Source organism: Phoxinus phoxinus (assembly GCF_949152265.1).
Source record: "Phoxinus phoxinus genome assembly, chromosome: 2".
Lineage (NCBI taxonomy): Eukaryota > Metazoa > Chordata > Actinopteri > Cypriniformes > Leuciscidae > Phoxinus > Phoxinus phoxinus.
The window spans coordinates 41,475,647-41,494,461 of record NC_136877.1 but is presented as its reverse complement, the minus strand read 5'-3'; the positions used below and the strand labels follow the sequence as shown (position 1 = coordinate 41,494,461).

At 36.1% G+C, this 18,815-nt stretch overlaps 1 protein-coding gene across 4 annotated transcripts in view; it reads right to left on the bottom strand.

Moving 5' to 3' along the window:
• arnt2 (aryl-hydrocarbon receptor nuclear translocator 2) overlaps positions 1 to 13,927 on the bottom strand; it is a 79,250-nt gene extending 65,323 nt beyond the window's left edge. For 2 of the 4 annotated variants that reach the window (XM_079638291.1, XM_079638292.1), the window contains exons 1-2: positions 13,529 to 13,927; positions 193 to 304 (exon numbers count right to left, since the gene is read on the bottom strand). In XM_079638291.1, coding sequence (XP_079494417.1) covers positions 193 to 304; positions 13,529 to 13,559 — 143 coding nt within the window. In that variant the 5' untranslated portion in view covers positions 13,560 to 13,927. The remainder of the gene's footprint in view (positions 1 to 192; positions 305 to 13,528) is intronic. The other 2 variants (XM_079638289.1, XM_079638290.1) reach the window with 2 other exon arrangements.
• Between the last annotated feature and the right edge of the window lie 4,888 nt (positions 13,928 to 18,815).

Below are 18,815 nucleotides of genomic sequence, written 5' to 3'. Positions count from 1 at the left end.
ATATGTTTTTTTGTCTCTCCCCACCACCCCCACCCCCCTCAAACAACTAAACCACACAGCTGAAAATGGATCATTCTGACATTGTACGAATATTTTTTTTATTTGCAAACACCAAATTGAACTTTGAACCGTGATATTGAACAGAGAATCTGTAAATATGAAAATAATACGATGATTAGCAAAATAACTCACCCCGTTGATCTCCGCTTGCCTCCTCGCCCTGGCATGGTGCCCGCCATCCTGACCTGGCCCGCGCCCACAGCGCCTGGCATGGCTACCGAACCCGGCAGATCCGTGCCCATTTCTGAAAAGACCAAAAACATCTTCACAATCAACAACGTGAAACTATGACTACACATACATTCAGCTGGTGTATAAATGCAATAAATTTCATGTCAGGTTAGGCTTTAAGGATATGAAATGAACCCACAAATAAAATCACAAACAGTAATATATTTCAAATAAATGGTAAATATACCACCTAGTCTTTATACATTGTTTGTATTCTTTATCAGACGCATATTTGCTATACAAATATTTTAAAGTTGACTAAACTTAAAACTTGTATGCATACCAACTCTATGTTCCCACTCTCCTTCATTCATTTAAATGAAAGTGAAATCAGTCCCATCAGACAATCCAGGCATAGTGCAAACATGTTCAAAAGTTTGGGATCGGTAAGATTTTTTATGTTTTTGAAAGAAGCCTCTTATTTTCACCAAAGCATTTTATTTTGAGCATTTATGAGAGCAAAACACAGTAAAACAGTAATATTGTGAAATATAATTAATTTAAATGAATTGTTTTCTATTTTATTCCTGTGATGCAAAGCTGAATTTTCAGCATCATTACTCCAGTCTTCAGTGTCACACGATCCTTCAGAAATCATTCTGAAACTATGTGTATTGTGAGAAGCGCTATACAAATAAATGTGAATTTAATTTAATTATAATATGCTGATTTGCTTCTCAAGAAACATTTCTTAATATTATCAATGTTGAAAACAGTTGTGCTGATAAATATTTTTGTGAAAACCACGAAACATGCAGGATTCTTTAATGAATAGAAATAACAGCATTTATTTGAAATAGAAACCATTATAAGTGTATTATTTACTTCACTGTCACTTTTCATTAATTTAATGTATCCCTATTTAAATAAAAGTAATAGCTTAAAATATTGTATTTGTGTGTTTTTGGTCACATAGCAAGACACAAATACACCAAAAACCATTATAGCATCAGTATAAGTAACACACACCAGCTCAGACTAACATTGCCAACAGCAGTTGACTAAGAAAATGAACACATACTGACACGTTCAGCACCATTGATTTAAGAATCATATTAATATTTGATCTGCCCTCAAGTCTGCCTTCCACTTCTCCTGTACTCTAAAGCTGAGTAAAGCCTTTCAGTGAGTTCTCATCAATTCATTTATGAGGTTAACAAACTTACACCCGATTTCAAACCTTAGTTCATATGAAGGTACAAGAGAAACCGTGAATCCAAAGAGCAAATTCAGATGGGCAAACGACTATTTAAGGTTGCAAAACGTTTAATTTAGTTAAATTTAATGTTAAAATGTTATGCAAAATGTGGAAAAACGCAGTGAAAATTCTGTCATTACTCACCCTTATGTCGTTCCAAACCCATAAGACTTTTGTTCATCTTCAGAAGATCTTTTTGATGAAACCTGAGAGCTTTCTGTCCCTCCATTCACAAATGTTCAACATACTTGGAGTCTGAAGCTATAAAGAGATCATAAAATTGAGCAGTTTGCTACGAATTTTCTCGGATCGAGAACCAATGAGGTTCATTCCTGTGTTACGCAGCACGATTGAGCTTCTGCAAGAACCAATGAGGATCACTCTCCAGTGCAGCATGTTTGAGCTTCCGCAAAATGTTTGATTCGCACGTCAAGCTTTATCGGTTGAACATAAAAAAAAGAAGATTAAAAGAGAAAAGAAAGTTGATAGATGGTAAGAAGATTGAAAGAGAAAAGAAAGTTGATAGATGGAAGTCGTAAGAAGATTGAAAGAGAAAAGAAAGTTGATACATGTAAGTCGTAAGAAGATCCTTTTAAAAGAAAGATACCGGTTGATGTAATTTATGTCCGACTGTTTGCACTGTATTTTATTATTTTATTTTCCAAACTGTGATTCAGGAAGATTTTATTAATTATCAGGGCTGTCTGATTGGAAGAGATTTTGAAGGGGAACGGGAGAGCTTCACTCCGATGAGGCGAGTGAAGATTATCTATACTACGGAGAGTATAGAGGTTCGCTGTTTGTTTAAAACAGCAAAAGGGGAACGTGCTCTGTGGGGGACACCACCCCAGCAGAGGACGTCCCTGGATTGTAGGTCCAGTGGCACCGCAAACCTGCTCAATCACTTCCATCTCAGATAGGGTTTTAATTATTCTTATTTCTTTTGATTATTTTAATTTCTTCTATGTAAAGCACTTTGAATTACCACTGCTTAGCTTTGCACTGAATGAGCACTGTGCCACTGTTCGTCCGACTGTTTGCACTGTATTTTATTTTCTAAACTGTTTTAATTATTCTTATTTCTTTTATTATTTATGTAATTATTTCAATTTCTTCTATGTAAAGCACTTTGAATTACCACTGTGTATGAAATGTGCTATATAAATAAACTTGCCTTGCCTTGCCTTCTGTTTTCGTTGATCAATGTTTATATGTGAAATAAAGCCTAAATTCAATCTTTTCATCACCTAAAGCGATCAAGTCTCTTCAGAAAATTAAGTCTAAACCGCTTAATTCATATGGATTAGTTTTACGATCTCTTTACAAACTTTGTGAAGCGTTAGAGTTTCAGTTGCGTAGCTGTCTAAGGAGGGACAAAAAGCTCTCAGATTTCATCAAAAAGATCTTCATTTGTGTTCCGAAGATGCGGGTTTGGAACGATATGAGGGTGAGAAATCATAATCATCGGAATTATCATAAATACTAGTTTCCTAGTTAAAACATTAGACATGAACCCTCTCAAGTAAAAATTTTAATTCGATGAGCTCGTAATCACGACTTCAGAAGTGGGAGTAGGACATTTACGATAGCACGTGCCGTAAACGCAGCATAAATGACAGAATATGTATTTTGACTTGAATTAAATTAGCCTCATAACTAGACTTTTGTTTATCAGTAAATTATACACAAACTTTATCTGAGCATAAAAGAAGTATCACCTAGTCTACTTGTGCACAAATGTCTTCTGAAGACATATAAAACGTTGAAATGAAAATACCAACATTTAAGTAACGTTAGATGTTTGCAGCAGTGGGATTTTCAGCGAATAATGAGCAATTGAAAGACTTCAAAAGACTTGAACTATAATGCACACATTTTTGACTACTTTAATGATGTAATGGAACCCTAATAAAGCCTATGGTATCATATTTGAAGGCCTTTTAGTGTAATTGTAAAAACATTGCCTTTAAGGTTGTGGCACAAGTCTTGTTGCTGTGAAATATTTACTGATTTTTATGAAGTAAATATAAAAATGAAAAACTGTCCATAATATTGAACGATTGATCAAGAATATCAAGATGAACATTTACTAGACTGAAGAAACTTGTGTTTACTTAATTATCAGTACATTTTTGTTTAGAATAATTGTGTTAAAATATGATGCATCAGACTTTTGAGGAATGTTTATTTTTTCATCTCTCAATCATCATTATATTGGATTGCATTGCATTATATGTTTTGCCCCCACACTAAAGACTGCAAAGCTTTGATCATAAAAATAAACATTTAAATATCATATTATTGGGTGATATAGTTACAAATTTAATTGTATATGCATTTTATGCAGTTATAAAGATCTAAATGATTTACATTACAAGCTATCAGAATTGCATCTTACTTTTTGGCCACATAAATATCACAAACTGCACCAAATCACATATTTTTGCACAGTTTGGATCTCTGAATAAAAAAAAGTAGGATTTTTCTCCTTGATTAGCTCTATATTCTCACTATACTACATGAGCCAAAAAAGCCTGATGTATCAACAATGCTATTTTGTTTGCAACATAGCAAAAGCTGTGTGATCCTTCTTCAAAATATCTCCATTGTAAATGCCTTACTGCTTTCCAGAACTTTCTAAACGTCCCTCATTCAGTCATTGTCTCTCAGAAAGCCCTCAGGTCACAAACTCATTAATCTGTCTCGTGGGATGGAGTGAAGGATAGACGACAGATAGGATGCTGCTGTCTCTCATTTTAAATCACGGACTCAACAGCTTTCGTGCTCCGCTCTCTCTTTTCTCTCCTCTGACTCATTCATTCTAATGTCAAAGGCCCGTTTGCCATCCAGATCTGCCCCAAAACAAAACATCTACATGGCGCCCGTCCATTGGGATCCCGCCTGTAATGTCTGAGCTCTTTAGAAATGTGGACAGCACGCCTCATGTGTGTTTTGCGTGAGAAGTGAACTACATCGAGACAAAAACAGGCCAAATTAAACAAACACTTCAATCAAAGTGTAGAGGAAACCTTCCCAGAACACCACGGTCTCTTGGACCGTGGCCATCTTTATGGATGCTGTGACAGATTAAACTTAGATAAATTGATTATTTGAAGGGATGATTCAGGTCTGGATTATCAGTACCGGTACTTGAGGTTCAGCACTGGATTGTGGGTCTGTGCTGCGGCAGTGTCAGTCGATTTTGGTGTTGCAATAGCCAATGCTTGAGAGCCATTGTTCAAATGTTTGAGGTCAGTATTAATACTTTTATTCTGCAAGGATGAATTTAATTTATCAAAAGTGACAAGACACATGTAACGTTAAAAAAATAAATTATGTTCTTTTGAACTTTCTATTCATCAAAGAATCCTGAAAAATGTATCACGGTTTCCACATAAATATAAGCTGTTTTTTTAACATTGAAAATAAGAAATGTTTCATATGCAAATCAGAAGATTGGAATGATTTCTGAAAGATCAGATGTCTGGGGTAAAGACTGGGGTAATAAATACATTTCACAATATTACTGTTTTCCCTATTTTTTAACAAATAAATGCAGCCTTGGTGAGCAAAAGAGGCTTATTTGAAAAACAAATAAACACTAAAAATAAAAACCTTTTCTCTAGTCCTTGAAAGTCCCCAGTCGCAGAGCACACAGAAGTTTCAGCCCTGTATACTATTATATAAGCTAAACATAGAAATGTTACAACTAAATAAAAGTCTGAATTGACTTAAGAATGGACTTTAAAACTTTGAATATATTAGCTAAATTGCTCAACCTCTTCAACTTGGAAGGTTTGGTAGCAAAACATTTACACAACAACTATGCACAAAAATAAAGAAAAGTGTTTTCTTTGTACAGATGACAAAAGTTGTCAAAACGATCCCCGTTCACATGGATCCATGAAAACGACTAAAAATGCTGCATTGCACTGCCAGGCCAGGACATGAGTTTGCAATGTAACTTTGACACATAATACACAGGCATTCACCATTTTCATAGATTCCTGTTTTTGTAGTTTACTATGGAGTCAAAATAGGGCCATATATATCTGCAAAATAAAACAATGTTTCGCAAAAAAAAAAAATGTTTTGCAAAAAAAAAAAATGTTTTGCAAAAAAAAAAAAAATGTTTTGCAAAAAAAAAATATGTTTTGCAAAAAAAAAAAAATGTTTTGCAAATAAAAATAGAGTATTGAGAAAAAAAATGCTTTTTTGCAAGTAAAATAAAATAATTGCAAAAGAAAAGTTAACCACTGAGAGAAAAAATAAAGTTTAGCAAAGTAAAACTTCAGCAGCATTGACTGCAACACATATTTCCCTTTGCGCAGCTCCTTTAAATCCGCGTTTCTGTCATCCGTGCCTCTGCGGTGCACGCTTTCCTTTGCGCTTCCTTTTTCTTTGCGCCTCGCTTTGTGTCCCTGATTTGACGTGGGGGGTGGGGTCAAGAGGTTGGGGTGTGTACAAGGGACGAAGGCGCGTCCTTCTCGCCTACGTCATCAGCGCGAGCCCCAGACCGAGTGGATCGATCGAAATGGTGGAGCAGTAGTGATGGGATTTATGGCTCTTTGAGGGGATCCGTTCCTTTCAAAGAGCCGTTCAAAAGAACGGCTCTTTTTAAATATTTAGTCAGTTTTAAGAAGCCAGCTTGGGAGCATCTTAGTTTATCCTCACTGGGAGGAATGATGAGGTGAGATTTGTAGTCAAATAATTAAAACTCAGATATCACACACCAATAGTTGAATTATTCTGAAATATTGATTATTACCTCATTTGTCATGTGTGGACTATATTCCATTGCACAACATCCCTCTGCTTAGGAAGTGACATCACTATTTTGGATTTTCCTTTAGTACAAAGTGTGTGTATGTGTAAAGCTATGTTGACTTATGTTATTCATACAATACCTAACGTTACTCACAAATAAACATCAAAAACAAAGCCGGCTGCAATGAATTTCTGTGCAAAACAGCTTTTACTACAAACACTTCCACACAAGAACATTTTGATAAAAAACAAAAGATATTTAAAGTTTTAAATATATACTGTAGATGAAATTAGAATAAATAAAATGGAAATGTCTACATACAATCCACTATTACTACTGTAAACTTTGCAAATAGGACATCACCCGATGATCGATGATGTAACTTATATGGTTATGTATGATCAACTCTGGAAATATTCCTTCATTCAAAAAACGTAATTTGATTTAAGGATGGAGATTGCACAGGAAAGTAAAGTGAGTGAGTGAAAGCAATTGGGACATTGCTTAATTTGTATTATCTTATTGGTGTCGTGCTACAGACATAATTTAAATATTATGCAGGAAACAGAAATCCGATCAGTTATCCAGATACATTTGTTAATATGAACAAATGTAAACGCACGGTGTCCTGATTGGCTAATGATCCGATCTGCTTGATCAGATCATGGTGATCGCATGTTAATGCCAAGTGTAACAGCCTTTGTGTGCATCTGTGTGAAACACGCATAGGAAAAAAAGAACGACAAAGAACGGCTCCCCTCCAGCCGCGACTCGGCTCCCATCGTTCATGTTTATGAGCCGTTCAAAAGAATCGGTTCGTTCGCGAACGTCACAACTCTACGGAGCAGAGACATGCGGGTGATGGATCACAGGTATGTATTATTGATAGCTTTCTTATTATTATTATTAGACTCCTATATTATTAATAACAGATACTTCAGACCGGCTAGAGGGTGGTATTTAGCAGTATCTGTTATTAATAATATAGGAGTCTAATAATAATAATAAGAAAGCTATCAATAATACATACCTGTGATCCATCACCCATCCGCCATTTCGATCGATCCACTCGGTCTGGGGCTCGCGCTGATGACGTAGGCGAGAAGGACGCGCCTTCGTCCCTTGTACACACCCCAACCTCTTGACCCCACCCCCCACGTCAAATCAGGGACACAAAGCGAGGCGCAAAGAAAAAGGAAGCGCAAAGGAAAGCGTGCACCGCAGAGGCACGGATGACAGAAACGCGGATTTAAAGGAGCGGCGCAAAGGGAAATATGTGTTGCAGTCAATGCTGCTGAAGTTTTACTTTGCTAAACTTTATTTTTTCTCTCAGTGGTTAACTTTTCTTTTGCAATTATTTTATTTTACTTGCAAAAAAAACATTTTTTTTCCTCAATACTCTATTTTTATTTGCAAAACATTTTTTTTTTTTTGCAAAACATTTTTTTTTTTTGCAAAACATTTTTTTTTTTTGCAAAACATTTTTTTTTTTTGCAGATATATATGGCCCTATTTTGACTCCATAGTTTACGCAGAGATGATAACGGTCTCGTTTTCAAAAACTTGCACTCTGAAGTGCACCAAAATGCCGCTGATGTGTAAATGAGCAGCCAAAACGCATAAAAATGTGTCTCGTCTAAGCGGCCCCTTAGTTTCTATTCTCTACCAGCACTAAAAAGAGAGTGAAAAGGGTGATTCAGTGCAGCTGAAGCATTATGATTTCAGGGTGTAGATGAGTTTGAAGGGACACTTGTCCTATTTCCGTGCAGAAAAGAGTTTCTCAATTCAGTGATTCAGAGCAGGAATGGATCAGAAAGTAAGAAGTTTAAAGGGAGAATCTACAAACGATTTAATTAACATGATCAAATCCTTTTTTCCAATAGCACGAATATGTCAAGAACAATGACTCTTCTCTTCTCTTCTGGTCTATTGTTACACAGCCAAAGTTCATGCTGCCAAAAGTGCTACATATTTCAGACATGATGGTCAGCAGAAAAATCGGAAACATGCGGAGATTCTTCAATAATGCATGCGTGTGCAATTGACCTCAGTAACGTTTTTAGCTTTATTCTAATTTCAAGAGTTTTCAGAAATGAATGCTGTATTTCTTGACTGAAGTTTTTTTTTTTTAAAACACACATAAAAACTCACATCACTTACTAATGTTTCATGCAAGAATGGACTCAGCATTCAAATGTCAATTTTCAAAGAGTTCAATAAGCTATGAAAACATACTGTAACTTTCAGAGCTAAAAACTTTGGGAAAGCATTTGTTGAAACTAAGCTGCAAAACCGACTTGTTCAGAATCCAACTTTCTGATGTCAGGTAAATCAATATTAACAAACAACATAAGTCAACAATGCCTGGCTGATCAGAAACTTGATTCGCCCACATCGTTGTTTTAGGAATCAGTTACAATGTCATGCAGCTTTACAAACAGGCTGTTGTTGAAGAATGGAGCCGTTTTTAAAAATCTATATTGGACTTGCAGCACATAAAAATGCAAGTTAAAATACTGCCGTCTTTCATCACAGACAGGCATTTACATAGAAGGGTGTGTTCACACTTGGCGGTTCATTTGATTAAGTGTGAACGCTGCCATCCAAACCCACAAACAAGCGGACAGAGTCCCCTGAAAAGATGGGTCTCGGTCCGCTTCCAAACAAACTCTGGTGCGGTTCGACTGAACGCAACACAGACCAAAGACATCTAAATAAACCAAACGCTGTCTCCTTGCAGGTCTTTGTTTGTGTGCTACAGAGGAATTCCTGCCTCTGTTTTGACTCCTTTACACATTTTATAAACTCCTCATGAGTTCTCCCTCAGCTGGTCATCATATGTAGTGTACGCACATACAACGATCGCATTTAGTCCAGAACACAGCATTGTTTTGGATGTTCATTAAGTTCCGTTGCAAAATACAGGCTTTTTTTATTTTTTATCTTTAGGTTCGGTCTTAAAATTACAGTGTGAACGCTAAACGCACCATGACTAAATGTATTTATTTATTTTTTGGTCCGGACCAAAACAACTGAACTACAATTACACTCTCTTAGGGTGCTTTTACACTTGGTGCGTATCTGGGTTCAAATGACGCCATAGTTCGGTTTGTTTGGATGATGTGAACTTGTTTTCCGAACTCGGGTGCGCACCCACGAACCGTACCAGAGTCCACGTAAAAAGGGTGGTCTGGGTATACGGTTCATATGAACTCCAGCCAGTTTACTGCTGATATGAACACAACTGTACTAAATCGCAGAAGTGAACCGATATTGATGATGTACGATTTGATAAAATTGTGTGTTTGTGTGTGTTCTCACTCACTTTCCCCAAGCGTGGCTGACGCTTAAAGGATAATTCCGGTATTTAACACCTTGAGTCTATATTGTAGTTTGTTTTGGATGAACAAGAGTGGTGGACAACATTTTTTTGACAATGGTTCCTCTCTCTCGAGTTTTTGACTATAATAGAATTGGCCATGGACCCATTTAACATTGGAGTCAATGGGCATGTCCGAAAATGTCATTAAAACAACCTTTAACATTAGTTTTCAAAACTGTGCAACTCACCGAGTGATTAGTGATGTTAGTTGATGTTCCAGAAACAAAAAGTGTTGCGAAATACAGTTTCTGTCGTGTTTTATTCGTCATTTTGTAAAATCCCATTGAATTCTGTTGAAGGACTGAGTGCTCGTTAATATAAATGCGCTACCGGAAACGGAAAGGGGGCTGTTTACATTTGGTCGATGTAGTCTTTTTGCTCGCTTCCGTTTCTCGTAAGGCTAGCGAGCAGAGCAACTGTGCTCCGGGAGAGTAAGCGAAATAAACAAAATTCTAACCATATTGAAAGACGTGACCACTGACCAGTGCAATATGAAGTTGAACTCGACTGTGACCGTGAGTGTCCCACGAGACATAAACATCGGTTATCGCCATCAAGTGGTCGGGAGTGTGCTAACGCTTCAGATTCAAATATTGAGCGGAAGTTACACGGTTGTGAAGTGTCTGAACAAATAGTTCCACTATAGCAAAATAAACGGATTGGAATCATATATTGCGAAGATATATTGTTTATAATCATCAACGAACACCACTAACCACTCGGTGAGTTTAACAGTTTTGTAAACGAACATTATTGGCTGTTTTAATGACATTTTCGGACATGCCCATTGACTCCAATGTTAAATGGGTCCATGGCCAATTCTATTATAGTCAAAAACTCGAGAGAGGAACCATTGACAAAAAAATGTTGTCCACCACTCTTGTTCATCCAAAACAAACTACAATATAGACTCAAGGTGTTAAATACCGGAATTATCCTTTAAGACATCAGTGCAAAATGTACATTATGAAACATTTGAGCTAAACACAAGAGACTCAAAACAGTGAAACTAATATTATAAAACGAGTAGATCTGACTATAAAATTTAAAGCAGTCAATAACTACCGTTCAAACGTTTGGGGTCGGTAAGATTTTTTTGTTTTTAATGTTTTAGAAAGAAGTGTCTTATGCTAACCAAGGCTACATTTGAATATATTGTGAACTGTTTTCTGTTTGAATATATTTATTATGCAATTTTATCAAAGCTGAATTTTCAGCATCAGTCACATGATCCTTCATTCTAATATGCCGATTTGCTACTCAAGAAAAATGTCTTATTATTATATCAATGTTGAAAACAGCATTTATTTGAAACAGACATGTTTTGCAACATTATGCCTTTACTGTCACTTTTGAGGAATTGAATGTGCCTTTGCTGAATAGAAGTTATGAATTTCTTTAAAAAAAAATCTTACTGAGCCCAAACTTTTGAACAGTGGTGTACACAGACCAGTGACATACATCAGTTGAATGTGGTATAAACGGTAAAGCAAACTATCTACAGGTTGACACTTCTACAGTCTCACATTACATACATCATATATTCATATACTCAGCCCTTTCTATCAAGAAAAATAAAGTCAATCCTGTCAACAGGTGATTCGAATTTGCTAGCTGATGTAGCACACCATATGCTCTAGAAACACACAAGTATTTCTTAGCAATGCTACACTTCTGGTCAGCCCTGTTATCCATCCTTCCTCTCAATAGAAAGGCTTCCTTCACAAACACAAGAGGTCGGCAAACAGTCTGAACTGTTGCTAATCAACTGTGCCTGTAATCCTCATTGACAAACGCCAACTGCTATTTGTACGAAACACGTTCTTATCGCAGCCATGCTGCAACCGGGGCCTTTTGTTAAGCATTGTGGGCATAACGGTACAAGTACAGATGGCCTACATATTTCTTAACCAAGCAAAATAAAAGCAAGCTGACTTTAAAACAAAGTGCCCTTGAGTTCAACTACAATCATGTGACTTCAGCCCAGAATGCTCTCGTGCATTTTAAAGCACGCTTGGCAGCTCTGTGTGTCAACCAGGTGCTAATAACACACACATTCTTTATTCATTTCACCTCATTTGCATTTAAAATGAGGTGGCGGGAAAGGAATTGCCCGCTGGGGGGGAAAAGAGTGTTCATGGGGTAATTTACTTTAGCAAGTGCAGACTGAATAAATTGAGCAGCAGTAGGTTTCTGTGACATGCTTCTATCAATCACTAACCCAGTTTGTTTGATTTGTACAGCAAGTTTGTTGCATAAAGTTTACTACCAATTCAGACTATTTTTATTGTATGTAAAAACATATTTGTTATATGAACTTTTAGGGCCTCTAAATTATCAACATGGCTACTACATGCATTCAGTTTTTGACAGTTTCACTTGATTGACAGTTTTTAGCAAGTAAAATCCCTTTTAGTCTAATTGTGAAAATGTCTTTTTGCTATTAAATATTTTATTTTTATAAAGTAAACATTAAATACATTTCCATACAGCTAAAAATATTTCAAGATGAACAATTACTGGATTGAAGCCAGTTTGATTAACTTGATTAGCTATACTTTTTTATGATATACGATATGATATGATACATCAGGCTTTTGAGGAACGTACATCTCTCAATCATAATTGTATTGCATTGCATTATATGTTTTGCCCCCACAATAAAACCTACAGAACCTTGGTCATAAAACTAAGCATTTTATATTATACTATTGGGATATATAGAGTGACAACTGATGCATATTGTGTAAACTGTCTGATGCATATTGTGTAATTCAGTTAGCCTACGCTATTAGAATATCAACTGTTTGGCCATATAAATAACAAAATCTGCACCAAATTGCATATTTTTGCTCAGGTTGGGCCTCTGAATACAACTGAGGTGTTTTTTCCTCCTCAAGGGTTCAAATGTGATGCCTGATTTCACTTTGAAGCAACATTTCTATATCTGTGGGACCCTGCTAATTTAATAATTTGGCCTTCTAACGTTACATCTTTTCCATCCAGCTTGTTGTTCTTAGTCAACAACTAAACCTGAAACATTATGTGGTGTCTAAAATAGACCACAAATGCCCACATAATCGTGACTGTGGTGGCACAACAGTTTAGCACCATTAAATATTCAGTGACAAACTAAAAATGTCACACATTCATGTAAACTTACATTAGCTCAGGACAGTCTTGCACAACAATCCAGTGCTCGTGTTTACATCTCGCACTGTCACTTTATCGTTTTGTTTCATATTCTTGCTCCTATTTTATTGCTATTTGTACTACATGATCATTTTTGCCAGTTGACTTTTTAAGTGTTTCACAGAAACATTAAAAATCTCACGTGCTATACTAAACTGCACATATTACATATTTGGTTAACAGGCTACGGAATCAACAGGCTGAGGAAGTAAAGCTGTGTATGCGTGTTACATACTCAAGCAGCTCATAACAAATAACCTCACATCACAATTATAGTCCCATAAGCAACGTATCAGATTCATAGCTGCGTATCAAGGAAATCAAATCACGTACTGGCTTGGGGAAATTTATTCAGCATCTAATTTGCATTAGCAACAAGCCACGGCAGAATAACGCCAAACGTGATACATTTCGTTCTGACGTCACAATACAGTCGCGCGATGTTCTATAGTCACGAATTAATAAACGTTATATTCACGATTTAGCCGTGATACAGTAGCCTAGCATTTCAATATTTATTCTAAATGTCGCTGTTGTTACTTGTGCAGGGGGGAGGGGGTGCTCGCGTGCGTTTAAACCGTCGCGGTTTCTTTTGTTAAGGCGAATACACAATATTGGGGAAAACCCCGACGTTCGGTTTCCCTTTAAACACCACACACAATATATTTAAAAGCACAACGATAAAATTGCTACTCACCCGATGGGTTTACAGCAGCGGGTGTTGCCATATTGCCTGGGTGGAAACGCAGAAATGCAGAAATGACGCACAATACGAAAATAACGCCGCACGCGATCCTCTCCGAGTGTCTCAAGCGCGCAAACTCAGTTCAGCCCCGCATGTGAAGAGGTGATGGCGTTCGAGCGATGCTGGATGAGATTTTACTGCGTTTCTGTTCGTGCATGTAGCAGTTCGTCTGACAAACGCAAGATGTCTGAGAGGTTGCGTGAACACCGCGAGACTTCACTGAATTAATGAATGCAGGATCCAGGCAGCAGCTTCGGCGCCTTTCTGCCCTCCAAGAACTTCAGCCCGGGCTGGAATACACTCGTGCGTTGTTGCTTTGCTATGGCCGTGTGCGCTTAGACATCACTGCCTATTCTGAGATCCGTATAATAGTCAAATGTAGAGTTTTCTATTTTGTATATTGGTTTCAGACTCATAGTTAAAAACCATGAGTTTATTAGAAAATGTGTTCATATTTTTTTGCGAAGTTATTTGTTTTTCTAAAATGTTTTAATTTTCATAGTTTTATTGTTTAAATAAAAACCCATTAATTATGGATCAATCATAGCCTATTATTCCACTGTGTAAATGGTCAGTGTGTTCAATGAACTATAGATTTTTTCCTGGGCAACAATGATGCTGTCTATAATTGTTTGTTTGTTTGTTTGTTTGTTTGTTTGTTTTGTCAATCCTTTTAGACTTGTGTCCATAATGCGATTTATGCCATCATTTTATAATATTTTCTGTCATATACAAAAGCATGTCTGTTTATGTAAACTAATTTGCGTCAATTAAATTCTATATTGCAGTGTTTAATATGGTCTTGAATTTCCCTTACAGTTTTTTTTTTCAATTGCTTACACCCAATTTCTGAAACAATGGCTCCATTTCTCAAAACACACATAACCACAAAACATGCACACAAGATGCAAAAGCAAACACTTAATTCAAAACTATTTTAACTCTTTTAAAATTTTGTTTTTGTGACAATACACACAAACCATTAAATGATTAGTCACTCACGTACACGCCAAACGCACAGATTTGTAAATGTAAAACACTACTATCTTGTGTCTTTTGTTTGTTCAGTTTGCAGTCGAGTGTACAGGAGTTTGTCTTATCACTCACAGGTACAGGACACTCAAAAAAATAGCTTGTTGGTCTAACTTAATACAATTATCACACCTATTTCCAAATTTATTTGAATTGTATTATTGTATAACTTATAAAAAAGTAGAAAATGGCTTAACTTATTTTGATGAGCAATGTAAAAAACATTTGTTGTCATAGCTTATTGATCATATCATTTATACTATATTTGCAGCACAGTTGATAAACTTGACAGTTATTGAACTGAACTGAATCAACACAACTGACTTGACCTGTATAATGACACTTGTTAGAGCTGCTTTGAGGAAGAATTTGAATTTGTTACTATTGTGAAGCTTTGAAACAATTTGTATTGTGCTACATAAAGGTGACTTGACTTGTATGCATGTATTTACAAAATAAACAGAAATCCAAGGGTGAACATTTTATTTGTCTCTCAAAACATTTGAGTTTTGATTTCTAAGTGATCAAATTATGTCTATTTACACTATCAACAGACATGCACTTGGGTTAAAATAAATCATTTCTTTCTCAAAACATTGAGTTTTGATTTTTAAGTGAACAAAATTATAGGTACAAATGTTTTCACACATGATCGGTGTAGGTAATCAGTAAACGAGTGTGGCATTTAAATTGCAGTGATTTCCAAATGAAACACAAGAGCTGGTAGTTTTGAGTTTTGTGTCTAGAACTAGAGTTTTGAAAAAAGTTTGTTTCACAAAATTTCAAACTGAGTGTAAAGCAGATAATGTGCTTGCAGTTTTGCAGACTTGGTCTAAAAATTAGGTATATGAGTGAATGATTTCACTAAGTGGGCCTCAAGTTTATAAGCATTTAAAAAAAAAACCTGTAAATCTGTTTGTCACATGATCTAGTTTTTCTAATTGAGCTAAATCGTGACAGGGATCAGAACATCAAGAGTGTAATGTAATTTTAGTATTATTTCCATAGGGATTTACCTGATTAACAATGTGCCTGGAGACGATCTGATGATGAATTCCGTGAATAGATTTCTATTGAGGTCAAGTTCCCAAGGAATCCCCTGGCTTTAAAATTATGTCATACAGTGACCCCTCATATCACACTTCTCCAAAATCATTTATCATCACAAATTGTTCAACGCAAGTTAGTCTGAATAAGATCCTAAACCCTAAATCAAAGTTAGTGTCTTTAAAACGCAGGTTCCTTTATCAGAACAGATGTGAGGTACAGTAGTGCTCATTGTTTTGGACTGAAACAGTCGACTCCATCTTGTTATGCAGATCTCTTACACCGACACACAGAAGTGATGGTGCCCTTTTTATATAAAGATGATGAAACACAAACACAGTGAAAACATTAATCTTCCAGTGTTCCATACAGTAACTCTTTTTATGATTTATGATAAACAATTTCCCTCTAGATGAAGTGAGGGTCAAACAATGAGTGATCAACACTGGAGGATGATCTTATGGGGACATTTTAAGAAAATGCACACACACGTATACACTATGATGACACAATGCTTGACTCTTTTAGATTAATTATATATACAGTCTGAATTTGAGAGAGAAAAAAAGTTTGTCAAGGTAAAATTGTAATGCTTGCCATAGCCTGGTTTGAAAGTTTTAAAAGCTTGAAGTTGGAAGGTAATATAATCAGGACAATAAAGAGATCCCATTGATACACTAGAATGTTGTGATTATTTTCTAGAGTGTTGCTAGGCAGATGCTAGGGTGTCCTAGATGGTTACTTGGGAGCGTTGCTAGGGATTTTTCTGAAGTGTTCCAAGTGGTTGCAAGACATTTGCTAGGTGGTTGTTATGGAGTTCTGAGTGATCGCTATGATGTTCCTAGGGTGTTGCTAAGGCCCTGTTTACACTAGTGCGTTTTTGTTTTACAGGTAAAAGGTATAACTTTGGCTACAGAGATAGATAGATAGATAGATAGATAGATAGATAGATAGATAGATAGATAGATAGATAGATAGATAGATGGATGGATGGATGGATGGATGGATGGATGGATGGATGGATGACTAGATAGATAGATAGATAGATAGATAGATAGATGTATAGATAGATAGATAGATAGATAGATAGATAGATAGATAGATAGATAGATAGATAGATAGATAGATAGATAGATAGATAGATAGATAGATAGATAGATAGATAGATAGATAGATAGATAGATAGATAGATAGATAGATAGATAGATAGATAGATAGATAGATAGATAGATAGATAGATATGTGTTCTGCAGCAGTGTTTAGGTTTGTGCTAGTTTTCCTCCTCTGGTTTCTCTGCAGTGCTGCTCTGACCTGGTTTAATAAGCTCTTGCACTGCAAACACCTGCATAAGACGTTTTGCTGACCTCTACTTTATTAAACATGCTTTCCGGGCAAAGAAAAACTAGCCTGTGCTTTAACAACAGGCAGGGTTGACAGATCAAACTGAAAAGCCAAACTAAACGAGGGGTGTTCATTGAATTTTAATATTCAGCAGTCAGAACAAACTTTGAGCCCTGTAAACTTCAAAAGTGAAATTACTGCATGTTGTTACATCATCCATCAACGTCTTCATCTCACCGGCCCCTCTGTAAAATATAAGAACGGACATAATTTTATACGCATTTTAATCTTGAGATTATATTTTAGCAATCAAAGAACAGCTTTCAAAAAGGAATTCCATTTACTTTTCTTTTTTGATCCCAATTGAATGACTATTATGGCCTTTCTGGGCACTTGCTTCAGTAATTCACCAACTGATAAGCATAAAGGAATACTTCACCCTAAAATTAAAATTTAGCTATCAATTTCTTACATGTCAAGGTTATACAAGTTTCATTCTCCATTTTTTTATACACTACATTCAAATGTTTGTGGCACTGGCCAGTATGGTAAAAACATGTAAAAATGTGAAATATTATAAGTTATGCAGTCCCATGATCCTTCAGAAATCATTCTAAAATGCTGATTTGCTGCTCAAGAATCATTTATTATTAATATCGATTGTATAAATAATATATAACTTTGTCTTAGATATTTCTCCTAAAATCCTAAAATAAGAGAAATAGTATTGAACATTAACAATTGTTGACATACATTAAGAGTATACTGTGGACTGGAGCACCGATTACTTGGTTTTGGAAGATGAGAACATGTTTTATTTGATGAGAAATGTTTGAGTTTATATTGAGACTTTATACTTTGGTATCAACTCGCTCACTTTGAGACATTGTTGAGAAGCTTCAGGGGAGCAGCAAAAGTCAATGTCATATTTTTATGCATCAGTTTGGAATATATGAAAACAGCCATGTTGAAAAGTCCCTGAAGCACATTTGCAATTTTGAATAATGTCAGGTAGCAAATTGAGCTCTGAATGTCGATATAAAGATATTGACTACGTGCAAGTTTCCATAAAGATATTGACTAAGTGCAAGTTTCTGTTTACACTGTTCACCATGAGATCGAGATACCCAGCAAATGACAAAGTGCATTAAAATGATCTTCTACACTGCACCAACCTCACTTGCTCAAAGCTCTCTTGTTTGTCCTTGTTAGGCAGCATGTTTATGGGACAGGCAGACAGAGTGGCGCACCTGTACCGACAGCACTAACTGCTGACAGAAACATCCAGAATGCAGGAGGATGGTGAGAGTGCCTCCTCTGCTTGTCTGCTTCCATTAGCACTACAGGCCTCTCTCTGATACATATGACCGCTCATAACCTCATGTTCAGTGGGTTTAATAGTCCACAGCAGTCACAATCACACCCACCTTCAAACTATCACTATGATTTAGTGATACTATGTCATATATGTAAATGTTTCAAGACCGTGTAAACATCTTATGATCTGCCATGAGCTCTGAGGTAGCCTATTTGCTTCTGTATATGTCAGTGATTTTCCACTGGTTTTCCAGTAAATTTTCTTCAAATATCGCTACATAAGATTAATATTACAGGGTTTTTTTCACAATCGCTAGGACACATTTCTCAATACTTGGGTATTTTTCCCCAAAACTCTTCAAACAGTTTGAACAATTTTCAACTTGGTACAGCAATTAGTTTCACATATCAAATCAAGCCATTTTTTCATAACACCCAGCAAACACACTTTGTCATTCATAAAATTTAGACCTGACCGTATGTAGCCCCGCCCCTTTTCAGC